Raw genomic sequence first — 26323 nt, 5'->3', positions numbered from 1 at the left:
TTTGTAGTCCACAACTGACACTGAGAGACTGGAAGGATCTGTTTTGTTATTTTAATAGATTAAAAAAGTGGGACGGACAAAGTTGAAGTTTAATGAAAACAAAACACTTGTATGTACAGTATCTGACAAAAGTAAGTACACCCAATTTGTAAATCTTTTCTTCTATCTTTTCATGTGACAACACTGAAGAAATGACACTTGTCTACAATGTAAAGTAGTGAGTGTACAGCTTGTATAACAGTGTAAATTTGCTGTCCCCTCAAAATAACTCAACACACAGCCATTAATGTCTAAACCGCTGGCTACAAAAGTCAGTACACCCCTAAGTGAAAATCTCCAAATTGGGCCCAAAGTGTCAATATTTTGTGTGGACACCATTATTTTCCAGCACTGCCTTAACCGTCTTGGACATGGAGGTCACCAGAGCTTCACAGGTTGTCACTGGAGTCCTCTTCCCCTCCCCTATGATGACATCACAGAGCTGGTGGATGTTAGAGACCTTGCGCTCCTCCACCTTCCGTTTCAGGATGTCCCACAGATGATCAATAGGGTTTAGGTCTGGAGACATGCTTGGCCAGCCCATCACCTTTACCCTCTGTAACGACACCCCGAGTATGAAAGGGGTTAAAGTCATTTAGGACATTCCATTCCCGAACACAAAGGCAGCTACCGAACACTCCAACCAGCCGAACAAGAAACCCATACAAGTAATTCTCCCCCAAGTACGAGACGAGGCTCTGTGTTGAGGGTCAATCAGGAATGAATCGGAGGAGATAACGTGTTATTCATTATTGGCCTTGGAGTTATTGCTTTGACATTATTTTTTTGGTTGAATAATAATGATCTGATTTGGTATATTTTCTATATTTTTGGATGCATAGAATGCACTTTTTGGTTAGGTTCTATTGGCATTCTATTTTTTTTTTCTATGTGTAATGCACAATAACACAATTGTGGAGAATAACACTTGGCTGTGTGTTTTACGTCAAATGACAGTTTGGGAGTCGGCAGTTACATTTTATAAAATACAATGTAAAATTAACAAGAGACACCAACATAGTTGTATCTTTGAACCTAAAAACTACGGGATAATAATGGTGTTGTAGTAACTTGCACAAATTAAAAAAAAAAAAAAAAAGCATAATATTATTCTTGATATCACTAGAAAAAAAAAAGCCTTTGAAAATTTGTTTGCAATAACAATAACTTGCAATAACCTTACGAACGCGAGTTTACAAGACCGACCGCTTCCGCCTCGTCCTTGCTTCCGAGCATGCGTGTTTGTACTTTGGACTTTTGTCCGATGGACTTGTGTACACACGATTGGAAAATCGGACAACAGACATTTATCCGCGGAAAATCCGACATCAATTGTCCGATGGAGCGTACACACGGTTGGATTTACCGCCAACAGCCTCTCATCACACAATTAACGTTTGAAAGTCCGATCGTGTGTACGTAGCTTTAGTGTACCAATTCTCCTGTGCAAATATGAGTGCCATCATAATAACATGTCAGTATACAAATAATATATAATACATTCATGTGATAATATAAATCCCGCGCTTGAGTGCAATCAAATATTTAATTAATAAAAATGTCAGAAAGAAGTCGTAACTTGTTGAGTCTTCACAAATCCTCAGAAATCTGTACTTTATATCAGTTCACCTCAGTGCTCCCCCATAAGAAATGCGCTCACCTCACACTTAAATTTGGTGAAATAAAGCTTTTTAGTCACCCCGGATTAACAGATCATGCTTCCCTCCTCTTTGCTCCATTGATGTGCCTCCATTAGACTCAATATATATGAGAGAAGAAGAGCACCAAATAGTGCTTATATCATTTTTAAACAATATTCAAATTATTAAAAAATGTGCATAGAACTCATTTAAAAGGGGCTCCAATGCACCAACAGTATACAGCGTATGTCATATAAAACCATGATGCTGCAGCTACTTTGTGCCTCTCCGTGCAAGATGCCAAACCAATCTGCCCCTCCCCTACGCGTTACATCACAGGGTCACGTGACTCATCAGAGGTATACAGTTGGTGCACTGGAGCACCTTTTAAATGTGAGTTCTCACGGCGACTATCGACGAAACGTACGTAGGGAGAGCTGTTGGAGGCATCGTTACCACGCTACATTGGATGTCCACTCGTGGGATCGCAAGAGCCAGATCTGACATATATAACCTATATGCCTGTTTTATCGGTGTCGAAAGACACTTTTAAATGTGAGTGCTATTAAATAAATAAGGAACCTTTTAAATGGATTTTACGCTATGCTGTGCATCTCTTTTATTTCCGATTACACCTCTCTGGAGAGATCGATTGTATTAACCTGGAGGTCGGGAGTGGCTGTTTTTAGCTTTGCAGACGGTTACACCTTAGTTAAGAAAATAAATCACCTGTTGGATGTCAAGATTATCTAAAACTGAGGAGATCTGAGACCGTCAGTCGTGGATCTGCAGAATATTGCACCCTGCTGAGGGAGAATACGCGTTTGCTGGTTCCTTATCAACAGCCACTTACATCGGAGAGGGATTTAGATCATAAGTGGTGGAGGATACATGAAGAATTTATTTACACTTGTGGGAGTGAACAAAGTTTTGCTGAACTTTCTTTTTTGATACACGTGTTCAACTAATATGTTTTTTGACACGTAATTTTTTGGCATTTTATTTTGGGCCACTTTATGGACTTTGAATTTTATTTTTGTTCTTTGGTTGGATATAGATACGCACAGATTTAAGTGGATGTCTGTGTGGGTTTAGTCACCCACTCTTTCAGCACTTGTTGGTGAGGTCACACATCACAATATATTATTATATTTAATTTAAATACTTTTTTTATCATATTATATAGATAGAATTGTTACTATTATATTAGAAATTATTGGAGAGAGATTATAGGATTGTGTTGAGCTCACATTTCCTTTTATTTTTTGGATGGATTCCTTTAACATACACCTGGGCACAGCGCTGTCTTTTTTTTTTCAATTAGATAGCAGCAGGACAGGATTAACTAATTAATATCACCTTAGCGCGGTTTAACCCCATTATCTATGTTATGAGGTAAGCTTTCTTTTTATGCCAATTAAACAATTTACATAATTTTACATAATTTTTCCTACCACATGTCTTGTGCCTCACTCAATGTCCCAAAAACCCCATTCTTATTTCGTATATATATATATATATATATATATATATATATATATATATATAAAATCCTGACGGGGGGGGGTGGCGGCAGATTGGTTTTGGAAGACGGTTTTGCATCTTTCACGAGAGGCACAAAGTAGCTGCAGCATCATGGTTTTATATGACATATGCTGTATACACATGATCCTGAAAAGTGCGGCCGTCCTGTAGCAGTAAATCTATGGGTCGGGAACTGGTTAAGATCATCAGAATTATGATAAGTAGGGTTGTCCTGATACCACTTTTTTAAGACCGAATACATGTACCAAAACTTTTTCCAAGTACTCGCCGATACCGATTAACAATACTTTTGTTAATATCATGTGACAGTTTTCAAAGCACAATACAGACTAATGATATCTTCTGGCACTGATATGCAGCACTGATTGGCAATTGCTGACCTGGGATAATAAATGAAGGATATATACTATATGGCATATAGCATTGCAAAATCCTTCCTTTCCTCTCATCATTCATCATATAGTATATGCTGCGACGTCCATCTTGGTACACCTTGCACTTAGCCACAGTAGGTAGCAGCGGACATCTTGTTACACCCAGCTGAACTATATGGGCTGGGTGTAACAAGATGTCCGCTGCTGGCTTCCGGTTGCGAGCAATGCCGCCTCATTCCCAGGTATCGGATTAGGCATCGGGAGCATTTGTGTGAGTACAAGTACTTGTACAAATGCTCGGTATTGGTACTGACACTAGTATCGGTATTGGGACAACCCTAATGGTAAAACACAGGAACTCTATCATGGCTCTGGCTGTCGCTGTTATAGTGTTTCACATTATTATTATTATTATACAGGATATATGTGGCGCCAACAATTTTCGCAGCGCTTTACAATATAAAAGGGAGACAATACAGTTATAATACAATAAAATACAAGAAGATTAGGAGGGCCCTGCTCAGAAGAGCTTACAATCTAATAGGGTGGGGCAGGTGGTACAAAAGGTTGTGACTGTGGGGAATGAGCTGATGGAAGTGGTAGGAGATTAGTTGGAGACGTGATCGGCTTTCTTGAAGAGATGAGTTTTCAGGGATCACCTGAAGGTAGAAGAGTAGGGGATAGCCGGACAGGTTGAGGTAGCGAGTTCCAGAGGATGGGAGAGGCTCTGGAGAAATCCTGAAGACGAGCATGAGAGGAGGAGATGAGAGAGCTTGAGAGTAGGAGGTCTTGAGAAGATCGGAGAGGACGGTTTGGGTGATATTTGGAGACAAGATTAGTGATGGAGCTCAGGGCAGAGTTGTGAATGGTTTCGTATGAAATGGCTGCTGGGTGCTGATGACCAATAGGTGCAGCCATGTCATGTGACACACTGTGACAGCGCCAGCCAGAGCCATGATAGAGCGCCCGCTGCCTGTGGGTTCTGATACCATCCATGATGCCAGAGAGACAGACACAGTGCAATGTATTCACAGACACCCCCAAAGCACACCTGTGAAGAAGCCTTGAAGTCACTGGCAGCCCCACCATCAGATCCGCTTCCCCTCTGTTCCTGAGCTCAGCTGCCGCTCAGGTCTCACTACAATAATACACCCCCCTAAACTAGTAGGAGCAGCGGAGCGGGGGGGGGGAGGGTTATTCATTCTATTTCCCATTCTGCACTGACTGTCTTTGATATTGCCTGGGAACCCTCTTCAAATCCAATTGGGGGGGGGTAGTGTTACCACCTCATCCCTTTAGACCTGAACACATATGAATTACTCGGGTTCTGAGGCTGATTTAATGCAGGAGGGGCACCAAGTGAGTTTTAATACCACCTTAATCACCCACAGAACTTGTGTAATTTATATGTGTTCAGGTTTAAAGGGATGAGGTGGCAACTATATCCGGGGACAGACTTGGTCCGGGGACAGACTTGGTCCGGGGACAGTGTCCTCAGTCCGGGGACGTCTGGTCACCCTTGTAGAGAGGACCGGACGGTGATCACATCTCTGCATTCCTGGCAGGATCTGTACTGCCGTGTTCTATCAGAAAGCTGCTACCCATCAGACAATGAAACAGAAGTGACTTTCTGTTGCGGCCATCTTGGTACACCCCACACTCGTCCACAGTAAGGATACAGTCAGAAGTCAGCAGCAGACATCTTGTTACACCCACCAGTCTGGCATTTCACACTTATTTTTACCAGTAAACTGACCTTATATAGTGATATACAGGATTTAGAAATCCGTCTGACTTTTTTGATGTTGAATTGTAAAAGCGGCAGCAAGCGTGCGGATCTCACAGGTTTGCTAATCTGACAGAACACCTCTTATTTTACAATTCAACATAAAAACAGTCAGACGGATTTCTAAATCCTGTATATCACTATATAAGGTCAGTTTACTGGTAAAAATAAGTGTAGCGTCACATATGGCAACCCATCACATTTCGCTACCCGCTGGATTGCGTATGTGTGACGCCACCATATGCGTTCCAACACTTTTACGACAAAACTCCACCCCTAAGTCCAGGTTCAGGCCCCACCATCCAAGTGGATATAGAGTTAGCTTATAATTATGCCAAGCGAAGCATTGCGAGCCCGCAAGGGGTGTGGAGTTTTGTCGTAAAAGTGTTGGAACGCATATGGTGGGCGTCACACATACGCACTCCAGCAGGTAGTGAAATGTGATGGGTCGTCACGCCATATGTGACGCTACAGGGGGAAAGCGGACATCTTGTTACACCCACCGGAGTTTTGCATGTTACACTTTAACAGTAAACTTAGTTTATATCGTGATACGGAGGACTCAGAACTCCGTCTGATTGGTTAGATGTTGAATTTTAAAAGCAGTGAACTTCTGTCCGATTAGAAAATCTGTGAGATCCACAGTCTTGCCACTGCTTTTACAATTCAACATCTAACCAGTCAGACGGAGTTCTAAATCCTCCATATCACGATATAAACTAAGTTAACTGTTTAAAAAAAAAGTGTAACATGAAAAACTCCGGTGGGTGTAACAAGATGTCATCTTTCCCCCTTCTCAGTGTATCCTTATTATGGAGGAGTGCGGGGTGTAGCAAGATGGCGGTGAATAAACGTCACTTCCGTTACCTAATCTGACAGCACAGCGGGAAATGTTCTCATCCAGCGATCAGCTGCTACAGGAGATCCTCTGATCTCTCTTCCCACCATCGGATACTTTGTAATCATCAACTCCTCCCCCTATTCCTGGCTCATAGCCTCACAGATCCACCAATCACAGGACTCCTCCGCACCTCACTTTATACCTTCCTACATGGTCTGACTCCTCCCACACACAGGGGGAACACCCCGCCCACACCCGTGTACGGGAAGCAAGACCCCGCCCACAGTCACCATTCTTAATGGGAACAGACTCCGCCCAGCACCATCTTAGGACGCGAGACCCCGCCCACCCCGAATACAAGGACCAGAGTGGGAGCTTGGAAACGCAACACCACGTGATCAGAGGTACGTAATACGTCAGGCGGAAATGAGCGCACGGCGGGAAGAGGCGGGGCGCGCTCTGGTCACCTGGAGACAGTTGCCCGGGCAGCGGAGGCCGCGTCACTTCAACTTCCGGCCCAGAGAATCAGGTGAGTCCCGAGCAACGGGAGAGAGGGGGAGGGGGACCTGTGTGTACCGGGGAAACCTGTGTGTACCGGGGACTCCCCTCCCCCCTCACTTCATGTACATGTGCTCTTTTCTGGGGGTGTAGTGACACTGCAGGGGGGGAGGGGAGAGGAGTCCTCCCTCCTGTAATATCCTCACCCTCCATTCCTATCACTGGGGGGAGGGGGACCGGAAGTGATAAGAAATCTCCCAAATATCATCACAGAGAGAAATCCCCTCCCCCATCCATTCACAGGATTCTGGCATTAAAGTGGAACCCCGGAGCCAATAATATGTATAGAGCGGGGGAGGGTCTGTACACTGGAGGCGCACTGTGCCATCTCCACTCATCCCTCCGTCTATACAATGATTGTAATTGTGTGTCATCCAATCACACGAGTCCCTGCACTCTGTACTGCTGTATTGTAGCACATGGGAGTGCTCAGGGGAGGGGCCATTAGAGGTGTCGGGAGTGCTCAGGGGAGGGGCCATTAGAGGTGTCAGGAGTGCTCAGGGGAGGGGCCATTAGAAGTATCAGGAGTACTCAGGGGAGGGTCCATTAGAAGGGTCAGGAGTACTCAGGGGAGGGTCCATTAGAAGGGTCAGGAGTACTCAGGGGAGGGGCCATTAGAAGGGTCAGGAGTACTCAGGGGAGGGGCCATTAGAAGGGTCAGGAGTACTCAGGGGAGGGGCCATTAGAAGGGTCAGGAGTACTCAGGGGAGGGGCCATTAGAAGGGTCAGGAGTACTCAGGGGAGGGTCCATTAGAAGGGTCAGGAGTACTCAGGGGAGGGGCCATTAGAAGGGTCAGGAGTACTCAGGGGAGGGGCCATTAGAAGGCTCAGGAGTACTCAGGGGAGGGGCCATTAGAAGGCTCAGGAGTACTCAGGGGAGGGGCCATTAGAAGGGTCAGGAGTACTCAGGGGAGGGTCCATTAGAAGGGTCAGGAGTACTCAGGGGAGGGGCCATTAGAAGGGTCAGGAGTACTCAGGGGAGGGGCCATTAGAAGGGTCAGGAGTACTCAGGGGAGGGGCCATTAGAAGGGTCATGAGTACTCGAGGGGAGGGGCCATTAGAAGGGTCATGAGTACTCGGGGGGGCATTAGAAGGGTTAGGAGTACTCAGGGGAGGGTCCATTAGAAGAGTCAGGAGTGCTCAGGGGAGGGGCCATTAGAAGGGTCAGGAGTGCTCAGGGGAGGGGCCATTAGAAGTGTCAGGAGTGCTCAGGGGAGGGGCCATTAGAAATGTCAGGAGTGCTCAGGGGAGGGGCCATTAGAAGTGACGAGTACTCAGGGGAGGGGCCATTAGAAGTGACAGGAGTACTCGGGGGGGGGCATTAGAAGGGTCAGGAGTGCTCAGGGGAGGGTCCATTAGAAATGTCAGGAGTGCTCAGGGGAGGGTCCATTAGAAATGTCAGGAGTGCTCAGGGGAGGGGCCATTAGAAGTGACGAGTACTCAGGGGAGGGGCCATTAGAAGTGACAGGAGTACTCAGGGGAGGGTCCATTAGAAATGTCAGGAGTGCTCAGGGGAGGGGCCATTAGAAGTGTCAGGAGTGCTCAGGGGAGGGGCCATTAGAAGTGTCAGGAGTGCTCAGGGGAGGGGCCATTAGAAGTGTCACGAGTGCTCAGGGGAGGGGCCATTAGAAGTGACAGGAGTACTCAGGGGAGGGGCCATTAGAAGTGACAGGAGTACTCAGGGGAGGGGCCATTAGAGGTGTCAGGAGTGCTCAGGGGAGGGACCATTAGAAGTGTCAGGAGTGCCTAGGGGAGGGGGTTATTAGAAGCGTCAGGAGTACTCAGGGGAGGGACCATTAGAAGTATCAGGAGTACTCAGGGGAGGGGGCATTAGAAGTGTCAGGAGTGCTCAGGGTGGGGCATTAGAAGTGTCAGGAGTACTCAGGGGAGGGGCCATTAGAAGGGTCAGAAGTGCTCAGGGGAGGGGCCATTAGAAGGGTCAGGAGTACTCAGGGGAGGGACCATTAGAAGGGTCAGGAGTACTCAGGGGAGGGGCCATTAGAAGGGTCAGGAGTGCTCAGGGGAGGGGCCATTAGAAGGGTCAGGAGTGCTCAGGGGAGGGGCCATTAGAAGGGTCAGGAGTGCTCATTAGAAGGGTCAGGAGTGCTCAGGGGAGGGGCCATTAGAAGGGTCAGGAGTGCTCAGAGGAAGAACTATTAGAGATGATGAGGTATCACAGGGCAGGGCCATTAGGGGTGTCAATGGATACTCAGGGAGTACGCAGGGCTATTAGAGGTGCCAGGGAGTACACAGGGTAGGGGCAATTAGAGGAGATGGACAAGGACGTCGGTTGCGCCCCCTGTATACACACATCATCCTATTACTGGACATATGTGATGAGATATACTGGAGATGATCCTGCCATGCCACCGTCATCCAATCACAGGAGACTCTACAGTCTATATGTATCACCCCCCCCCCCCAGGTTGCCATTCTCCTATCACACAAGTCCCTTCATTTTGTATTGGTGTATTCTATCACATGATTACTGCCATCATCCAATCACATGATCCCTGCCATACTGCCATCATCCAATCACATGAGTCCTTGCAGTGTTTATAAATCTGGTTCTTTCTCTCTCTTGTTGCTGATTGGAGGGGAGGAATGGCGGCCCACCAGGAGGTGACGATGTACGATGATGAAGTGAGGTAATGTCCCACCTACAGGAAGGGCCCCTCCACTCCTTTCCTGTATACAGCCCCTCCCCCACAAAGGAAATCACAATGTTGTCCTAACAGCTTTCAGAAGTTAAAGGGGAACTCTGCTAATCACTGGCATCGATTTACTAAAACTGGAGGGTACAGAATCTGGTGCAGCTCCACATAGAAACCAATCGGCTTCCAGGTTTTGTTTTGTCAAAGATTCATTGAAGAACCTGAAGTCAGAACCTGATTGGCTGCCATGCAGAGCTGCACCAGACTCTGCACTCTCCAGTTTTAGTAAATCTCCCCCGTCTGACTCCAGTCGCCTTCATAAATGTTTACTGACTGGTCATGGGATCCCCCTCCCCCTCTGGCGGAACTAACAAAACAAACAGCTGTGTGTAGTCCCACCCATCGGCAGCATGTCATTGGCTGTCAGTGGTCGGGGGCGGAGCACAGCATGTCTCCCCTGGCTTCTGGTGATCTTAAAGGAAACGCAATGCAAAAACTTTATTACTTATTGATAGAAAACAAATCTGCAGCAAAACCGATAAATGCTGCGAGAAAATACCGAAGCCGGAGGATCACCATGGCAACAAACTAAGATGTCCGCTCACATATTCCTGTCCTGAGAAGATTCCTTTAAAGCAAAGCCGACGGTGACAACAAATTGTCTGCAGTGTCCCCAACTCCACCATTAGATATTTTCTAGAAGGTTTAGTTTGGAGCGGAGTTCTTCTTTAACCTGAAAGCTGCTATGAGGAGCTGAGATCCAATAAATTAGGTTAACTGTGTATGTCCCCCCCCCCCCCTCCTGTGTACATCTACCCCTGCCCTACCCCTCCCCCTGTGGACAATCCCCCCCCCCCCCCTGTGTAGATCTACCCCATCCCCTCATACAGTCTCCCATCTGCCCACCCCTGTGTACATCTGCCCCACACATTCCTCTCTCTGCCCCCCCTGTGTACAGTGTGGGGGGGGGGGGGTAGTGATCGTCTCCCCTGCAGATTGTGTAAGTTTTGCCCACTTACAAAGAAATGAAGGGTCTATAATTTTTATCATAGGTGTATTTTATATGATAGAGACAGAATATCAACCAAAAATCCAGAAAAAACACAATACAAATGTTATAAATGGAGTAAAATAAGTATTTGCTCCCCTTAGTAGTTGGTGGAGAAACCCTTGTTGGTGATCACAGAGGTCAGACGTTTCTTGTAGGTGGTGATCACAGAGGTCAGACGTTTCTTGTAGGTGGTGATCACAGAGGTCAGACGTTCCTTGTAGGTGGTGATCACAGAGGTCAGACGTTTCTTGTAGGTGGTGATCACAGAGGTCAGACGTTCCTTGTAGGTGGTGATCACAGAGGTCAGACGTTTCTTGTAGGTGGTGATCACAGAGGTCAGACGTTTCTTGTAGGTGGTGATCACAGAGGTCAGACGTTCCTTGTAGGTGGTGATCACAGAGGTCAGACGTTTCTTGTAGGTGGTGATCACAGAGATCAGATGTTTCTTGTAGGTGGTGATCACAGAGGTCAGACGTTCCTTGTAGGTGGTGATCACAGAGATCAGACGTTTCTTGTAGGTGGTGATCACAGAGATCAGACGTTTCTTGTAGGTGGTGATCACAGAGATCAGACGTTCCTTGTAGGTGGTGATCACAGAGGTCAGACGTTTCTTGTAGTTGGTGATCACAGAGGTCAGACGTTTCTTGTAGGTGGTGATCACAGAGATCAGACGTTTCTTGTAGTTGGTGATCACAGAGGTCAGACGTTTCTTGTAGGTGGTGATCACAGAGATCAGACGTTTCTTGTAGGTGGTGATCACAGAGATCAGACGTTTCTTGTAGGTGGTGATCACAGAGATCAGACGTTCCTTGTAGGTGGTGATCACAGAGGTCAGACGTTTCTTGTAGTTGGTGATCACAGAGGTCAGACGTTTCTTGTAGGTGGTGATCACAGAGGTCAGACGTTTCTTGTAGGTGGTGATCACAGAGGTCAGACGTTCCTTGTAGGTGGTGATCAGAGAGGTCAGACGTTTCTTGTAGGTGGTGATCACAGAGGTCAGACGTTTCTTGTAGGTGGTGATCACAGAGATCAGACGTTCCTTGTAGGTGGTGATCACAGAGGTCAGACGTTTCTTGTAGTTGGTGATCACAGAGGTCAGACGTTCCTTGTAGGTGGTGATCACAGAGGTCAGACGTTCCTTGTAGGTGGTGATCACAGAGGTCAGATGTTCCTTGTAGGTGGTGATCAGAGAGGTCAGACGTTTCTTGTAGGTGGTGATCACAGAGGTCAGACGTTCCTTGTAGGTGGTGATCACAGAGATCAGACGTTTCTTGTAGGTGGTGATCACAGAGGTCAGACGTTCCTTGTAGGTGGTGATCACAGAGGTCAGACGTTTCTTGTAGGTGGTGATCACAGAGGTCAGACGTTCCTTGTAGGTGGTGATCACAGAGATCAGACGTTTCTTGTAGATGGTGATCACAGAGATCAGACGTTTCTTGTAGGTGGTGATCACAGAGGTCAGACGTTTCTTGTAGGTGGTGATCACAGAGGTCAGACGTTTCTTGTAGTTGGTGATCACAGAGGTCAGACGTTTCTTGTAGGTGGTGATCACAGAGGTCAGACGTTTCTTGTAGTTGGTGATCACAGAGGTCAGACGTTTCTTGTAGTTGGTGATCACAGAGGTCAGACGTTTCTTGTAGTTGGTGATCACAGAGGTCAGACGTTTCTTGTAGTTGGTGATCACAGAGGTCAGACGTTTCTTGTAGGTGGTGATCACAGAGGTCAGACGTTTCTTGTAGTTGGTGATCACAGAGGTCAGACGTTTCTTGTAGGTGGTGATCAGTTTCCACACATCTCAGGAGGGATTTTGTCTTCTTTACAGATCTTCTCTAAATCCTGAAGGTTTCTTGGCCACTCAAAGTTTCAGCCCCTCCATACATTTTCTATAGGATTAAGGTCTGGAGACTGGCTGGGCCACTCCATCACCTTAAAGTGCTTCTTCTTGAGCCCCTCCTGTGTTGCCTTGGCGGTATGTTTTGGGTCTTTGTCATGCTGGAAGACCCATCCATGACCCATCTTCAGTGTTCTGGATGAGGGAAGAAGGTTCTCCCCCAAGATCTTACAATACATGGCCCCGTCCATTGGACCCTCAATGCGGCAAAGTCGGCCTGAACCTTTATCAGAGAAACACCCCAAATAATCATGTTTCCACCTCCGTGTGACTGTAGGGATGGTGTGTGACTGTAGGGATGGTGTGTGACTGTAGGGATGAGGTGTGACTGTAGGGATGAGGTGTGACTGTAGGGATGGTGTGTGACTGTAGGGATGGTGTGTGACTGTAGGGATGAGGTGTGACTGTAGGGATGAGGTGTGACTGTAGGGATGGTGTGTGACTGTAGGGATGGTGTGTGACTGTAGGGATGGTGTGTGACTGTAGGGATGAGGTGTGACTGTAGGGATGAGGTGTGACTGTAGGGATGAGGTGTGACTGTAGGGATGAGGTGTGACTGTAGGGATGAGGTGTGACTGTAGGGATGGTGTGTGACTGTAGGGATGGTGTGTGACTGTAGGGATGGTGTGTGACTGTAGGGATGAGGTGTGACTGTAGGGATGGTGTGTGACTGTAGGGATGGTGTGTGACTGTAGGGATGGTGTGTGACTGTAGGGATGGTGTGTGTCAAAATTATAGACCCTTCATTTCTATGTAAGGGGGCAAAACTTACACAATCTGCAGGGGAGACAATCATTTATTTTCCTCACTGTACATCTTCCCCATACATTCCCCTCTCTGCAATGCAATTTCAATGTCTTTACCTGGAGATCTAAAGCCTGAATCCGGGACCAGACCATTCCCGGTCCATGGATGATCCGGGACAGACATTACAGACCATTCCCGGTCCATGGATGATCCGGGACAGACATTACAGACCATTCCCGGTCCATGGATGATCCAGGACAAACATTACAGACCATTCCCGGTCCATGGATGATCCGGGACAAACATTACAGACCATTCCCGGTCCATGGATGATCCAGGACAAACATTACAGACCATTCCCGGTCCATGGATGATCCGGGACAAACATTACAGACCATTCCCGGTCCATGGATGATCCGGGACAAACATTACAGACCATTCCCGGTCCATGGATGACACGGGACAGACATTACAGACCATTCCCGGTCCATGGATGATCCGGGACAGACATTACAGACCATTCCCGGTCCATGGATGATCCGGGACAGACATTACAGACCATTCCCGGTCCATGGATGATCCGGGACAGACATTACAGACCATTCCCGGTCCATGGATGACCCGGGACAGACATTGCAGACCATTCCCGGTCCATGGATGATCCGGGACAGACATTGCAGACCATTCCCGGTCCATGGATGACACGGGACAGACATTACAGACCATTCCCGGTCCATGGATGACACGGGACAGACATTACAGACCATTCCCGGTCCATGGATGACACGGGACAGACATTACAGACCATTCCCGGTCCATGGATGACACGGGGCAGACATTACAGACCATTCCCGGTCCATGGATGATCCGGGACAGACATTGCAGACCATTCCCGGTCCATGGATGATCCGGGACAGACATTACAGACCATTCCCGGTCCATGGATGACACGGGACAGACATTACAGACCATTCCCGGTCCATGGATGATCCGGGACAGACATTGCAGACCATTCCCGGTCCATGGATGACACGGGACAGACATTACAGACCATTCCCGGTCCATGGATGATCCCGGACAGACATTACAGACCATTCCCGGTCCATGGATGATCCGGGACAGACATTACAGACCATTCCCGGTCCATGGATGATCCGGGACAGACATTACAGACCATTTCATGACCCGGGACAGACATTACAGACCATTCCCGGTCCATGGATGATCCGGGACAGACATTACAGACCATTCCCGGTCCATGGATGATCCGGGACAGACATTACAGACCATTCCCGGTCCATGGATGACACGGGACAGACATTACAGACCATTCCCGGTCCATGGATGACACGGGACAGACATTACAGACCATTTCATGATCCGGGACAGACATTACAGACCATTCCCGGTCCATGGATGATCCGGGACAGACATTACAGACCATTCCCGGTCCATGGATGATCCGGGACAAACATTACAGACCATTTCCGGTCCATGGATGACACGGGACAGACATTACAGACCATTCCCGGTCCATGGATGATCCGGGACAGACATTACAGACCATTCCCGGTCCATGGATGATCCGGGACAGACATTACAGACCATTCCCGGTCCATGGATGATCCGGGACAAACATTACAGACCATTCCCGGTCCATGGATGACCCGGGACAGACATTACAGACCATTCCCGGTCCATAGATGATCCGGGACAGACATTACAGACCATTCCCGGTCCATGGATGATCCGGGACAGACATTACAGACCATTCCCGGTCCATGGATGATCCGGGACAAACATTACAGACCATTCCCGGTCCATGGATGACCCGGGACAGACATTACAGACCATTCCCGGTCCATGGATGATCCGGGACAGACATTACAGACCATTCCCGGTCCATGGATGATCCGGGACAGACATTACAGACCATTCCCGGTCCATGGATGACACGGGACAGACATTACAGACCATTCCCGGTCCATGGATGATCCCGGACAGACATTACAGACCATTCCCGGTCCATGGATGATCCCGGACAGACATTACAGACCATTCCCGGTCCATGGATGATCCGGGACAGACATTACAGACCATTTCATGACCCGGGACAGACATTACAGACCATTCCCGGTCCATGGATGATCCGGGACAGACATTACAGACCATTCCCGGTCCATGGATGATCCGGGACAGACATTACAGACCATTCCCGGTCCATGGATGACACGGGACAGACATTACAGACCATTCCCGGTCCATGGATGACACGGGACAGACATTACAGACCATTTCATGATCCGGGACAGACATTACAGACCATTTCCGGTCCATGGATGACACGGGACAGACATTACAGACCATTCCCGGTCCATGGATGATCCGGGACAGACATTACAGACCATTCCCGGTCCATGGATGATCCGGGACAGACATTACAGACCATTCCCGGTCCATGGATGATCCGGGACAAACATTACAGACCATTCCCGGTCCATGGATGACCCGGGACAGACATTACAGACCATTCCCGGTCCATAGATGATCCGGGACAGACATTACAGACCATTCCCGGTCCATGGATGATCCGGGACAGACATTACAGACCATTCCCGGTCCATGGATGATCCGGGACAAACATTACAGACCATTCCCGGTCCATGGATGACCCGGGACAGACATTACAGACCATTCCCGGTCCATGGATGATCCGGGACAGACATTACAGACCATTCCCGGTCCATGGATGATCCGGGACAGACATTACAGACCATTCCCGGTCCATGTACCACTCTCTGTGAAAATGGAAAGCTTTAAGCTGTGCCAGTTGAGGTAGAACTTCTTGGACACTTTATATTTCAACCCCCCCCCATTGTATTTCTATGCCGTCCACCAATCACGATTCAGTATGTGGCTCCTGTACAGGTTACCATTAGCTTCAATCACCTGTACTGGTGATCATGGGGGTGGGGCTAGGTCACAGATTTCGGGTCCCGGGTGCTGGGTGCCTGGGCTGTGTCAGTATTATTGTGTAGAACCTTCTTGTTCTGCTTATTATAAAGTTGTTCTTGTTTTATCAGAACTACGGATCATGTCATTGTTCTGGGGACATTTCCTTATCACTGGGACCTTCACCAGGGAATAAAGGCAGATAAATCAAATCAGCTTTTTCTCATTTGCTGTGTATGTCCCAATTGTATCCACAGATCTCTTTATATTTCTCCCCAATTCTATTGGTCAGTAAAATGTGATAATAAATGTAGAATGTCCCCCGTATATCAGGAATGTGTTGTCCTCACCTGAGGTCCGAGTCTCTTCATCTGCAGACCTCTAATCCCTCTGTGTGGTGTGAACCTCCTCTAATCCCTCTGTGTGGTGTGAACCTCCTCTAATCCCGGAGATCATTATCATCTTCCTGAGTCCGGTAATCTGTCAGTACTGAGGACGCCCCCCCCCCCCCCCTCCGTACACCATGTGACCCCCCCTCCATACACCATGTGACCCCCCCTTCGTCTCCCTACAGATCACGCTACGGCCGGCTGGAGAAAATGACTGATCTGGTGGCCGTGTGGGAAGTCGCTCTCAGTGATGGCGTCCATAAGATTGAGTTTGAACACGGCACCACGTCGGGGAAGAGAGTGGTCTATGTGGACGGGAAGGTAAGACCTCCCTTCTGTGTACATGGGGATATATATATGATATATATTTATTACAGTTGTGCTCAAAAGTTTGCCTCCTCTGTCAGAAATGGGGAGATTTTGGCATTATAATTGGAGATAGGACTGATGATGAATTTTCTGATAGTGATGATATGAAGCTAATTATTATCACAGAGATGTTTTGGCTCCTTTTTAAATCATAATAACAGAAATCCCCCCCAAATATCCCTGATGAAAAGTCCCCCCCCCACCCCCAGAATGTTTGGCCTTGGTACTGACACACACACGGGTGACACACACACGGGTGACACACACACACAGGTGACACACACACACAGGTGACACACACACACGGGTGACACACACACACGGGTGACACACACACACGGGTGACACACACACACGGGTGACACACACACACGGGTGACACACACACACGGGTGACACACACACACAGGTGACACACACACACAGGTGAGACACACACACGGGTGACACACACACGGGTGACACACACACAGGTGACACACACACAGGTGACACACACACACAGGTGACACACACACACAGGTGACACACAGGTGACACACACACACAGGTGACACACACACAGGTGACACACACACACAGGTGACACACACACACACAGGTGACACACACACACACAGGTGACACACACACACGGGTGACACACACACGGGTGACACACACACGGGTGACACACACACGGGTGACACACACACACGGGTGACACACACACGGGTGACACACACACAGGTGACACACACACAGGTGACACACACACACAGGTGACACACACACACAGGTGACACACAGGTGACACACACACACAGGTGACACACACACAGGTGACACACACACACAGGTGACACACACACACACAGGTGACACACACACACACAGGTGACACACACATACGGGTGACACACACACGGGTGACACACACACGGGTGACACACACACGGGTGACACACACACACGGGTGACACACACACACGGGTGACACACACACACGGGTGACACACACACAGGTGACACACACACACAGGTGAGACACACACACGGGTGACACACACACGGGTGACACACACACAGGTGACACACACACAGGTGACACACACACACAGGTGACACACACACACAGGTGACACACAGGTGACACACACACACAGGTGACACACACACAGGTGACACACACACACAGGTGACACACACACACACAGGTGACACACACACACACAGGTGACACACACACACGGGTGACACACACACGGGTGACACACACACAGGTGACACACACACACAGGTGACACACACACACAGGTGACACACACAGGTGACACACACACACAGGTGACACACACACACAGGTGACACACACACACAGGTGACACACAGGTGACACACACACAGGTGACACACAGGTGACACACACACGACACACACACAGGTGACACACACACAGGTGACACACACACAGGTGACACACACACAGGTGACACACACACAGGTGACACACACACGACACACACAGGTGACACACACACAGGTGACACACACACACACGTGACACACACACAGGTGACACACACACACACAGGTGACACACACACACACAGGTGACACACACACACAGGTGACACACACACACACACACAGGTGACACACACACACACACAGGTGACACACACACACACAGGTGACACACACACACACACACAGGTGACACACACACACACACACAGGTGACACACACACACACAGGTGACACACACACACACAGGTGACACACACACACACAGGTGACACACACACACACAGGTGACACACACACACAGGTGACACACACACACAGGTAACACACACACAGGTGACACACACACACACACACAGGTGACACACACACACACACAGGTGACACACACACACACACAGGTGACACACACACACACACACAGGTGACACACACACACACACAGGTGACACACACACACACACAGGTGACACACACACACACAGGTGACACACACACACACACACAGGTGACACACACACACACACAGGTGACACACACACACACAGGTGACACACACACACACAGGTGACACACACACACAGGTGACACACACACACACACACAGGTGACACACACACACACACAGGTGACACACACACACACACACAGGTGACACACACACACACACAGGTGACACACACACACACAGGTGACACACACACACACAGGTGACACACACACAGGTGACACACACACAGGTGACACACACACAGGTGACACACACACACACAGGTGACACACACACACACACACAGGTGACACACACACACACACACAGGTGACACACACACACACAGGTGACACACACGGGTTACAATGCCAATTAAAGGTTCATTTCCCACATCTATGGCTTTTTACATCACAATTAGTGTCTGTGTATAAACTTTATAATGATGGAAAAGGATATAAAAAGATATCCAACGCCTTGAATACGCCAGTCAGTACCGTTCAATCACTTAAAGAGGGAGTCCCGTGAAAAAATTTTTTTTAAATGTCAGCAGCTACAAATACTGCAGCTGCTGACTTTTAAAATAAGGACACTTGCCTGTCTCGGGGTCCAGCGATGTCGGCACCAGAGGCCGAACCGTCGTTCAGCTCTCTGGTGCTGCCGCCGCCATCTTCTGTAAGGAATTCAGGAAATGAAGTTTTGCGGTTTCACTTCCTGGTTCCCTACTACGCATGCGCGAGTTGCGCTGCGCAATCAGAATGGAACGGTCCCTGCTGTCTCTGGGACCCGTGTGTGTCCCAGCAGATAGTGCAGGGGGTTGGGAAGTGGTGTAGACTCCCGTGGGTCTTAGACAGGTATCTGCACCCCCTCCCCCCTGAAAGGTGCCAAATGTGACACTGGGGGGGGGTGTTCCAAAAAGCGGAGGTCCAGTTTTTGTGTGAACCTCTGCTTTAAGAAGTGGAAATTTCAGAGATCTCTTGATACCAAGCCAAGGTCAGTATGACTGAAAGAAAAGGCTGGGACTTTAAATGAAACATGAAACTCGAAGGTGATAATGGACAATGGATGTCTGACCAAAAAAATTGTAATTATGTCTGTACATACTGGATCTCAATGTCACAGTAACACAGAATAATAATGGCCTGAAAATAGTATTTATTCCATATATAATACATAATAGCTTTGAAGCATAATATTAAATGATAATAACATTATAAAAAATCAGGCACATAAATCCATATATCACATAATAGGTATATAAAAGATCATGATTGTTACAGCATAGTACAATAAAACCAGGTACAAATGATGAAATGATTCCATATGGTAATAACATAAAAGCATCAGAATGGCTTGACGCGTTTCATGGAACACTCCACTCATCAGGAGCAGATGCTAGTAGTATCTGAAATTGATAAAGTTGAACTGTTGGTAAGGGGTCTCTAATAAGAAGGAGAGGGAGGGGAAAAATAATAATAAAGAAAAAGGAAGGTAAAAAATACATATGGGGTGGAAAACATCCACCCAAACTTACAGATCACCTATGGGTCTGGCTGATAACGGTGAGGGCCGTACACCGGCCGGCCAAGTCATCGGTCCCGGGAGCTGAGGAGGCATATCCCAAGATAAGGTGTTGTAATGAACCCTCAGGAGACAAATGTCCCTGGGAGTAGGGTGTCCTATGGGCGGTAGATGGAAGGTGGGTGGCATGACGGTGAGTAATCTAAAAAAGGGGTGTGAATTGAAATATATAAATAGATGTATTGAATGTGTATGATGAAAAAGAAAAGGAAGAACTTAGGATAAACCCAAAAGATGAGTGGGGGAAAAAAGGAAGTGATGTGATGGGAAAGTCCCATATAAAGGTAGAGCATGAAAGGGAGAAGGTAGTGTCCCAATTATGAATAGAGGGATAAAAGTGAGGTGCACTGGTATGAAAAAATAAAAATAAACAATGGTGAAAAACTATAACATGGGCTAAATCATGCTGCTGAGCCAACCAGGGCTACCCAGTGCACCTCACTATCCCTCTATTCATAATTGGGACACTACCTTCTCCCTTTTTTATATGGGACTTTCCCATCACATCACTTCCTTTTTTTCCCCCACTCATCCTTTGGGGTTATCCTAGGTTCTTCCTTTCCTTTTCTTTTTCATCATACACATTCAATACATTTATTTATATATTTCAATTCACACCCCTTTTTTAGATTACTAACAGTCTCCACCCACCTTCCATCTACCGGCCCATAGGACACCCTACTCCCAGGGACATTTGTCTCCTGAGGGTTCATTCCAACAACTTATTTTGGGATATGCCTCCTCAGCTCCCGGGACTGATGACTTGCCCGGCCGGTGTACAGCCCTCACCGTTATCAGCCAGACCCATAGGTGATCTGTAAGTTTTTGGGTGGATGGTTTCCGCCCCATATGTATTTTATTACCTTCCTTTTTTCTTTCTTATTATTTTTTCCCCTCACTCTCCTTCTTACAGACCCCTTACCAACAGTTGAACTTTATCAATTTCAGATACTACTAGCATCTTCTCCTGATGAGTGGAGAGTTCCACGAAACGCGTCGAGACATTCTGATGCTTTTATGTTATTGCCATATGGAATCATTTCATCATTTGTACCTGGTTTTATTGTACTATGCTGTAACAATCATGATCTTTTATATACCTATTATGTGATATATGGATTTATGTGCCTGATTTTTTTTATATTGTTATCATCATTTAATATTATGCTTCAAAGCTATTATGTATTATATATGGAATAAATACTATTTTCAGGCCATTATTATTCTGTGTTACTGTGACATTGAGATCCAGTATGTACAGACATAATTACAATTTTTTGGTCAGACACCCATTGTCCATTATCACCTTCGAGTTGCATTTAAAGTCCCAGCCTTTTCTTCCAGTCATACTGACAATCAGGGATGGAGACATTAGACCTACCTTCTTATGCCTCATGTAAAGTCCCAAATTCCCGATTTCTCCCTTCCCTTCTATTTTCCAAGCCAAGGTCAGGTAGACCAAGAAAGATTGCAGCCACTCCCGCCACGGGAATTGTTCGGGATACAAAGAAAAAACTCTCCACAGGTGACCTCAGGAGAAATACAAACTCACTGACTATTTATACACCGACACTAATTGTGATATAAAGAGCCACAGATGTGGGGAGTCTCCCTTTAATTGGCATTGTAACCCGTGTGTGTGACCTGTGTGTCTGTACCGAGGCCAAACATTCCGGGGGAGGGGAGGGGTGTCCCATCAGGCCCATCTGCGGGATTTATGGTATTATTATCTAAAAGGCAGCCAAACCACTATGTGATAATAAATAGCTTTGTATGATCACTGTCCGAAAATAAGACTTTATGTGGCATCAGTCAGACTTTCAATATTATTGCCACAATTTCATGATTTCTGCCAGGGGTATATAGGGCTCCAGATCCCATCGATCACCAATGTACAGGTCCCATCGATCACCAATATACAAATCCCATCGATCACCAGTGTACAGGAAGGGGACATACACTGGGTCATGTGTAAGAATTGGTGGTTTGTCTGGATCTGGATACAGGGAATGTCTGCTTGGCTGCATACATGTGTAAAGGGATGCTGGGATGTGTTCTTTCATATAATGCATAGCAACAGCATGCACATTTAAAGGGATGCCAGGATGTGTTCTTTCATATAACACTCAGGCTTTTAAAGGAGGTCTGAGGCAGAATACGGATAGAGCAAAGACCAGCAGACAGATCCAGGGATGACATCAGGTATCAGAAAAGTTATTTTCTGAAAACAAAAGAATTTGATTAAAGAATTTTAATTGAAAGTTGATGGGGGAGGGGGACCAGGGAAGGTATTATCTGCACACATTACACTTCTTCAGTGTCAGAGTAAATTAATCCTTTCCCATGATGCATTGTTGTGTCTCGTCTTTGTATATTGTGCCCCGTCATACCGGCACGTTATGTAGAGTCCTCAGATCACACGGTGTACGGGAGATGATTTGGGGTCTTTGTTGTGTCTCGGGGTGTCAGGAGATTATCCGGAAGGATTGGATGTTTAAGTTGGTGGGGAAGGAAACGTTTCCAGTGGGAGCCGCTCAGACGAAGGCCACCATCAACATCGACGCCGTTAGCGGCTTCGCCTACGAATACACGCTGGAGGTCAACGGCAAGAGCCTGAAGAAATACATGGAGAACCGATCCAAGACCACCAACACCTGGGTGCTGCACCTAGACCGGGGAGGACTGCAGGGTGGTGCTGGGTGAGTGGTCCTATCACCCGCATGTCTCTGTCCTCCACCTCCCGGGGGATATGAATCTCACTCCACCCCCCCCCCCCAGTGAACACAAAAAACACAAATCGTGCTCCACCCCCCCCCCCCCGCCCGGGTATGTTAATCCCACATCCACCCCCCTCCCTCCGAAATATACAAATTTCCCCCCCCCTCCCGGTAAACACGAATCCCATACATCCCCCCCCCGGGGAATACAAATCCGGCTCCACCCCCCCTGTTTTGTCTGAGCCCAGATTGATTAGATTTGGATGATAATTTCCGGTTTCTCATGTTGCAGAGAAGGACACGATGGACGTTTGGTGTAATGGAAAGAAGCTGGAGACAGCGGTAAGTGCTCCACCCCCCCCCCCCCCCCACCACACACCCCACCCCCACCGATCACATGATACTTATTTATAAATGTTTTCATTGATTAGCTTATTTATGATGAAGGGGATTTGGCCTTATAAATGCCATAAGTAGTAATGCTGCACCTTGTAGTGCCTGTGAAAGGTCCTGTACTTGTGTGCTTCATTCTAATGCTGTACAATCATCTGTGAGAGTAGTAACCCGCCAACGTTCGTCCCGCTGCCTGTCCGATCTCATGAGCCGCTTCTGTCACACAGATATGATTGAAAACCAGCCAATGGCTGCGAGCGTTAACTGCTAGGGGAGGAGCCATCCCCAGGGGAGATCGCTGCACTAACATTGCTTGTGTGTTAGTACAGCGATCTTTTATGTTTTTGTTGTTCAGCACGCTGGTTGGACGAGAGAAATCTTCCAGTGTGTAGCAGGATTTAGTGTGCAGAGTGATCCCCGCTCAGTATGGAGATGATGATGATGATGATGATGATGAAGAAGGGACTAAACATTATAGAGGAAGTGTGGCAATTCTTGTCCTGTTTGTCATACAGTAATATTGTATACATGGACCCCCCTCCCCCCCTCCCCCCGGTGTACCCCGATTTTATAGAACACCCAGGAATGGTATACACACTGGTATAGGAAGTTGTTTTCTTGTATGGATAAAACATATATAAAACTTTATTGATATAAACAATGTATACAAAGTCACACTTTATTGATAGAAGACGATAACGTTGTGTGTTCTGTACACAGGGGGAGTTTGTAGAAGACGGTACGGAGACGCACTTCAGCATCGCCAATCACGATTGCTGCATCAAGGCGGTGAGCAGCGGCAAGCGGCGGGAAGGGATCATCCATACACTGATTGTGGACGATTGTGAAATCCCGGAGAGCGTGGAGTAACTGGTCACCGCAGATCTCCAGATTCTGATCAGGGACTGATAGTCGTCATGTTTAACCCTTTCCACGGACTGTAGTGCCCCCTGGAGGGTGTAGCTGGTTAGTGCCACTCCTTTATATGGGTGTGATGGGGGGCAGACCAATCACAGAGCTGTACAGAGGTCACATGGAATGACACTTCCAGGCCCTATTTATAAAGATCGAACCTTCGATTTCCTCCAAATATTGTACATTTCTGTTTATTTATAAGCTGCTCTGAGACGTTTCCTGTGTTTGTTTTACAGGAAATTCCTCAATTTTATGTTATTTTGTTTTTTTTCTATCACTTTAAAGTAGAACTCCAAACAAAGTCAAAATGTCGCACTGAATTCTGTAAATAGAAATTACACAGCTGTTGGTTTTTCTCTGTCACATGATATTATCTGTTGATCCTGCCAGTAAAAATCCTTTTATAATTCTCCTTCCTGTGACAACCCCGTTCATTGGGTGGTGAGATCACAGAGCGGTGTTGTCACCCTGTAGACGGGGGAATCTTCCAGTGATAGGTAGATGTGAGAAATGAAGTCCAACCCCCGAGGTCACCTTTACATTGTTACAAAAAACTGTTTTTATTTATTTTCTTTTGGAAGAATGTGAAGCCACATGACTAAAAGCTGACAGTTGTAAGCCCCTCCCCCTCCCCCCTGTTCCTGTTTTGGACCGTTTGGCTTTTTATAGGAAGTGGGACAATAAGAGATCTACTGGCAGGATCAACAAGTGATAGACCTGATACAGGGGAAGTACAGAACCCGCCGATTATATCCGGCCTTCCCTTCAGTCTGGCACAGTAGTGGAGTTCCTTGCTCTGGTCTCACCGCACACTGTGAGCTTCCCGGGGGAGAGTCACGGAAGGTAAAATAGAAGGCGGATTACATTTCAACTTTAATGCCACCAACAGTCCTCATCCTGTCATTTCTGCCCGGAGTTCCCCCTTTACACCAGTCACAGTCCCTTCTATCTCATGTATGGAGGTGGAGAAGAGACTTTCCTCCAGAAGATTCATTTATTTTCCATGTCAGATGTAATGATTAGTGAGGGAAGTTGGGGGAGGGGCTTTTATCTCCCGATCTTTATAAATAGGCCCATTTGTACGGTGCCCGGGGGGTGCCCGGACTCTCCCATATAGAGGGGAGGGGGTGTTGTAGATCTCAGGAATAGTGACTTGGTTGCCATGAGAATAAATCTAAAGCAAAGTGTCACAGGCTCCGTATAATGTGATCATTCCCTCCTATCATGTCAGAGGAGGACGTGTGATTGATTGGTGCACATGTCAGAGGAGGAGGGGGAGGTGGTGCACATATTGGAGAAGGACGGGGTAGGTTGGTGCACACGTCGGAGGGGGACGGGGGGGAGGTGGGTGCACACGTCGGAGGAGGACGGGGGAGGTGGGTGCACACATCGGAGGAGGACTGGGTGGGTCGGTGCACACATCGGAGGAGGACGGGGTAGGTCGGTGCACACATCGGAGGAGGACGGGGGTGGGTCGGTGCACACATCGGAGGAGGAAGGGGTGGGTCGGTGCACACATCGGAGGAGGAAGGGGTGGGTCGGTGCACACATCGGAGGAGGACTGGGTGGGTCGGAGCACACATCGAGGAGGACGGGGGAGGTGGGTGCACACATCGGAGGGGGACGGGGGAGGTGGGTGCACACATCGGAGGGGGGACGGGGGAGGTGGGTGCACACATCGGAGGAGGACTGGGTGGGTCGGAGCACACATCGGAGGAGGACGGGGTGGGTCGGTGCACACATCGGAGGAGGACGGGGTGGGTCGGTGCACACATCGGAGGAGGACGGGGTGGGTCGGTGCACACATGCGGAGGAGGACGGGGTGGGTCGGTGCACACATCGGAGGAGGACGGGGGAGGTGGGTGCACACATCGGAGGAGGACT

At 47.9% G+C, this 26323-nt stretch overlaps 1 protein-coding gene across 1 annotated transcript; it reads left to right on the top strand.

Moving 5' to 3' along the window:
* Positions 1-6600: 6600 nt before the first annotated feature.
* On the top strand, positions 6601-25785 carry FAIM (Fas apoptotic inhibitory molecule). Its single transcript, XM_073634548.1, is given in 7 exon segments — positions 6601-6754; positions 9374-9431; positions 16653-16788; positions 22884-23087; positions 23089-23113; positions 23424-23473; positions 24245-25785. Coding segments are annotated over 7 exon segments (726 nt in total). The 5' UTR covers positions 6601-6651; the 3' UTR covers positions 24395-25785.
* Positions 25786-26323: the final 538 nt, after the last annotated feature.

This window comes from Aquarana catesbeiana, linkage group LG06 (assembly GCF_042186555.1).
Source record: "Aquarana catesbeiana isolate 2022-GZ linkage group LG06, ASM4218655v1, whole genome shotgun sequence".
NCBI lineage: Eukaryota > Metazoa > Chordata > Amphibia > Anura > Ranidae > Aquarana > Aquarana catesbeiana.
The sequence above is the reverse complement of the archived record's forward strand: the minus strand, read 5'-3'. Positions and strand labels throughout refer to the sequence as shown.